Raw genomic sequence first — 5,177 nt, 5'->3', positions numbered from 1 at the left:
CAAAAGCTCAAATTTGGTCGACGTGCTCTGCCTTGGTAATCAATTTTATAGTGGAGGCATCCCAGGTGTGTGACAATAGTACCCGGGATCCACTTATCCATTCGGGCATTACCTAACAAAAAATAGACCTTTTGCAAAGGTTGAAAAGAGCGGGTCGGCGTTTGACTTTCTTCCTGCCGTGCTTTAGAGAGTTGCATTTACCTTTCTTCTGGTCGTACCAAAAGACGAGTGCGAATGTTCCGTCCTAGGAACTGCTGAGCCGGAGGTAGGCTCGTCGTCGTATGTGGCGCTTTCCGGTATTGGTGCAAAAACTCATTCACATCACGCTGCAAAGTACTTGGCGTGGTTTCCATTTTTTGTAGAGAGTCTTTGACGGTTTGAACGTATCGTTCCGCTTGTCCATTTGTGGAGGGATGATACGGGGCCGATAGTTTGTGGTATCTGACTCCACTTGATTAGAGAAAAGTTTTGAATTCAGAAGAGACGAACTGCCTGCCGTTTTCTGACACCACTGTTACTGGTGCGCCGTACGTGGCGAAGAGCTCGTCGAGAATAGTGATAGTTGCGCAGCTGGTCGTAGAACGCGTTGCTTTAACTTTGACCCATTTGCTGAAGGCGTCGACTACAATAAGAAGCATCATACTTGCGACCGGCCCGGCGTAATCGATATGGATGCGCTCCCAAGGGCTTTTCGGGTACTCCCAATGATGGTTCTGACACTTAGGAGGGGCATGTGCATGCTTAGCGCACTCGGTGCATGACTTGGCGGTGCGTTCTATATCTGCATCTATCCCCGGCCAGTAGACTAATGAACGAGCCATACCTTTCATTTTAACAATTCCTGTGTGTGCCGTGTGGAGGTCGTTAAGAATGGTTTGCCGGAGGGTAGGTGGTATGACAATGTTCATAAACTAAGCAGTTTGAANATATACTGTAGTTTGCCTCCGGTGCTTTGTACCCGGCACGTGCTAAGCTTTTACCAGTGGCTAGCAATAGAAAAATTTTATTCAGATGTGGATCTTTCTGCGTTTCCTGTGCGATGTGATCAGCGCGTATGGGGAGCTGTTGGACTTGACATATTATGAATTGGTCGAATTCATCTTCTATCCTAATGTCTTTTCTCTCACCAACGGAGATTTTGTAGACAGTATCTGCGGTTGTAGGTAGAGGCAGGCGAGAGCAGTAGTCGGCATTTGCATTCGCTTCTGTAGTTTTAAAAATTACATCATAGTCGAAGTGGGCTAGATAATCAGCGTAATTTGCCATACGATTTATACATAAAACCGGTAATGACTTCTCGGGGTGCAAAATTTGCGTTAACGGTTTGTGATCGGTAATGAGCGTAAAATGTCTGGCGTACAGGTAATAGAAAAATTTTTGTATTGGCCAGACAATAGCAAGGGCTTCTTTATCGATTTGCGGGTATCGTTGTTCGGTGGCCGACATCGTGCGGCTTGCGTACGCAATCGGACGTTTCTCCCCGTTGCTCAAGCGGTGTGATAGTACTGCGCCAAGATCTGTTTTGCTGGCATCCGTGGCGAGTAGCAAGGGAAGTGACGGGTCGTATGGTATCAACACTTGTGGTGATATCAAGATGTGCTTAAGTTCGGTATAGGCTCGATCAGCAGCTGGCGTCCACTTAAATGGTTCGGTAAGAAGCATGTCTCGAAGCGGACGGGCTTTCGTAGCCAGGTCTGGAATGAAAGAATTGTAGTAAGTGGCTTTACCAAAAAATAGTTGTAGATCTTCTGGGGTCGAGGGTTTAGGAGCGTCACGGATTGCTTGGATGTGCGTGTCGGACTTATGTACGCCTCGCTCATCGATTTTGTGACCCAAAAACTCAATGGCTGTAGCCGCGAAGGTACACTTTTCGCGGTTGAGGTGTAGGCCGTGTTGTCTTAGGCGTTCTAGGACTGCATCAAGCACAAGGATCATCTCGTCGAATGTATCCGCAAACACGATAATGTCGTCGAAAAAATTTAAAACGTTTTTTAGGTCGTGGATGATGGTTTCTAATCTTCGCTGCCAGATCGCGGGTATGTTGGCTGCCCCATAGACGGCTCGTGTCGGCCGAATCAACCCGTGTGTGGGGGTGTTTAACGTCAGGGCATGGCTAAACTTCTCGTCGACTGGCAAATGTGTATATGCGTCAGTGATGTCCAAATGACTGAATACTCTTGCTCCTCTCATTTTGTTAAACAGATGCTCCGGTTTCAGAATGGGATGTTCGTCGACGATCAAACAAGGATTCAGGGTAGGTTTGTAATTTCCTGTGATGCGGAGTTGACCGTTCTTTTTTGTTACTACATGCGTTGTAGAAGCCCATTCTGAGTACTCGACTTTGACGTAATGACCTGATGCGATTTTTGCATCGATTTCTTTGGCATACTTATCTCGTAATGCGTGAGGAACGTCTCGTGCACGAGCAAAAACAGGCGACGCTCCTGGCTTAAGATGCATTTTAGCAGGAGGTCCCGTGAGTTTCCCGGCCGTTTTGCTGAAAATACTATCAAACTTAGCTAGTAATTGCTCTAAGTGAGCGCTTTGCTCCGGGAGCAGACGTGAGGATGATGCTTTGAGGTTATTGATTGCCTCCGGACTGAATGTTTGAGTCCAATTTATATCATGAACAAACTGACCAATCCATTCAAGGCCAAATAGGGAATCGTACTCTTCATCGACGATGTAAACATATAGTTCGCGTGTTGCGTTGCCCAGTGTAACGTTGACTAAGAGCCGTCCGATGCACTTAACGGGGTGACGTGAGTAGCTAACAAATTGCCTGTCTGTCGGCTGCAACTTGCACGAACCTAGCTTGATGGCGTGTGTCTTTTTGCTAATAATACCTGTAGGTGCTCCGGAGTCGAGTTCCATCATTACATTCTGGTTATTAATTTGCACTTCGAGTATTTTTTTTTGACTGTTTTTGATTGCCTTAATATCGTTGAGTTTGTTTAGATGTATCACCGTGTCGACTTGCTCCGCCGGTACTTGTGTTTTTTCGAGGTTAGAATTTGTGGTCGTATTGCTTGATCTGCAGACTCGAGCGAGATGTCCTTTCTTTTTACACTTGTGGCACTCGGTGTCACGGTGCGGGCACTCACTGCGCATGTGCTGTGCTCCACAGCCATTGCACGAGCGCTGCTTTTTTTGATCGTGTGATTTGGTCTTGTGTGGTCCGCTGTGTGACACGCTGCGAGATGCTTGAGATTGTCTGCGGCCATGTGAAAGCGATCGGCGGTTGGCTTGGCGCTTGTCTNGTTTTGTCGGTAAAGTTGACGACATCAACGCGTGCGCAGGTTCTAGCGCCGTTGGTTGGTTGCTGTTTTTCATGGCGTCCGATGTGTGGCGCGTTGCCTCCAATGCGTGTGCGATTTCATAAGCGGCCTTGAACGTGTCTGGTTTTTTCGCGATAATTTTGTCACACATCTCATGGCTCTCGAGACCATGTAAGAGCTGCTCAATCAGCATTTGGTCGAGAAATTCCCCATACTTACAATGCGTGGCTCCTTGTCTTAGACGTAGTGCATAACTAACAATCGCTTCTCCCTTCTGCTGTCTGATTAATCGGAACTTAACGCTCTCTGCATATTTATTTTTTGCGCTGTCGAAATGGCCGGTGAGCGTCGTACGTATTGTAAGTCTTCGGGCTTGCGCGGTGTTATGAGAAATTCGAGCGCATCATTCAATTCAGTACCCATATACACCAGTGCATAATTCGCGTATTGCTCTTCGGGTATTTTACTGAGTTGTAGCGCCCACTCGAAGCGCTTAAAATATTCGTCCACGGATGTTTGTTCCGACAGGCAAAATTCTTTACAGGAAAATGGCGGCGGCTTTGAGCGGTTATGTAACACCGATTCATCGATGTTCGTTGAGTTTGCTATATTAGCTGCACTCGGAATTGANGCTCTGATAGCGTTTGTGAACATGCTCGTCATCGCCTCAAGCAGCGCTGGAGATATTTCCGTTGTCATTCTTGATATGTTGAATAGTTTGCTGCACACACTTCTCACTAGACACAGGAAGGGTTAATCGAGAAACTGGCACTTCTGACACCACTGTTGTGTCTTCTTGTATTTTGTTGGAAGGTTTGTAAAGAATCACGAGTAAAAACTAAATTATTTATTGCTGACCAAGTACATGTTTTTTGTTCTGTGGCAAGAGCCTCACTGACTAACGCGCAACCTCTCTGGCTGTGCGGTGGTCTACTAGAGGGCGCGTCTGAAAGGCATACAGCGTACAATGAGTTAGATCCGATTACATATATAACAGTTACCTACCTTCTCCGGAAGATACCTCAATTATTTCTCCATCAGCCAAAAAAGAGACACTGTCATAAGTTTGGTTGATAGAGCGTTCTTCTTATCACATCCGACTTTCTACACAAAAAATTTTGACGTGGTTCTAAAAATCCTTATTGACAATAATGTTACGTCCTGGCCCCTGAAAACGGTCGGGCATGAGCGGAGCGTAACACTAGTCGAATTTTTCTTATCTCTTGACACGCACACTTGGAGAAACGGTCGTGTGTGCGTGCGAGAGTTAAGCGATCTTTCGGGTCCGGCGGACGGGTCAACGGTCGTGTGCCGCTCTTACTCCGTCGCTCTTTGGACTTCGCTCGTGTGTCTTTTTTTAAGGCCTGAGACGCAAATCTCAATTGCCTGGGACGAGACTGTGCGATCTGTTTAAAGGTGCGGGATGGTGGGCAAGAGGTCAATTAATAATGTTTAGACAATATTTATGCTCAAATGTATATATTTGTTCGTCATAATTTTATATGTAGTTATTTGTTTATAATTGACATATTTTATGTGTAGTTATTTTATTTACAGTAACATAGTTTATGATGATTCAGATTTACATAGTTATACATTTTTAATTTGTTTGTATTGCGAACTCAGTCCAGTTCAACTTCTATTATTTCCGTTATCTTACAAGAAGTAGGGGGAAAAAATTTATAAAAATCTCTCACAGGGACTAACCTGTGTTCTGAAAGGAGGGGAAATTTAACCGTGAGGAGAGCATCTGGAGAGTAGGTTGAGATTATTCGGTGGAGTTCGGGGGGATCGAGGTTTTCAGGATCGACTATATACGCGGTGGAGGTAGGGGTGGTGATTTTATAGGCAGAAGCGAGTGCTAGGAAATGGAGAGGACGGGGGAAGGTGCGTGGACGA

At 45.8% G+C, this 5,177-nt stretch overlaps 1 protein-coding gene across 1 annotated transcript; it reads right to left on the bottom strand.

Moving 5' to 3' along the window:
* Positions 1-455: 455 nt before the first annotated feature.
* Positions 456-3,471, bottom strand: LOC109860934 (uncharacterized protein K02A2.6-like). The gene is made up of 2 exons (XM_020440354.1): positions 933-3,471; positions 456-805 (listed from the first exon to the last, which is right to left on the bottom strand). The coding sequence occupies exons 1-2, from the start codon at positions 3,469-3,471 to the stop codon at positions 456-458; spliced, it is 2,889 nt and encodes a 962-aa protein (XP_020295943.1).
* Between the last annotated feature and the right edge of the window lie 1,706 nt (positions 3,472-5,177).

Source organism: Pseudomyrmex gracilis, unplaced genomic scaffold, assembly GCF_002006095.1.
Source record: "Pseudomyrmex gracilis isolate BER0280 unplaced genomic scaffold, ASM200609v1 scaffold_511, whole genome shotgun sequence".
NCBI classification, from domain to species: domain Eukaryota; kingdom Metazoa; phylum Arthropoda; class Insecta; order Hymenoptera; family Formicidae; genus Pseudomyrmex; species Pseudomyrmex gracilis.
The sequence above is the reverse complement of the archived record's forward strand: the minus strand, read 5'-3'. Positions and strand labels throughout refer to the sequence as shown.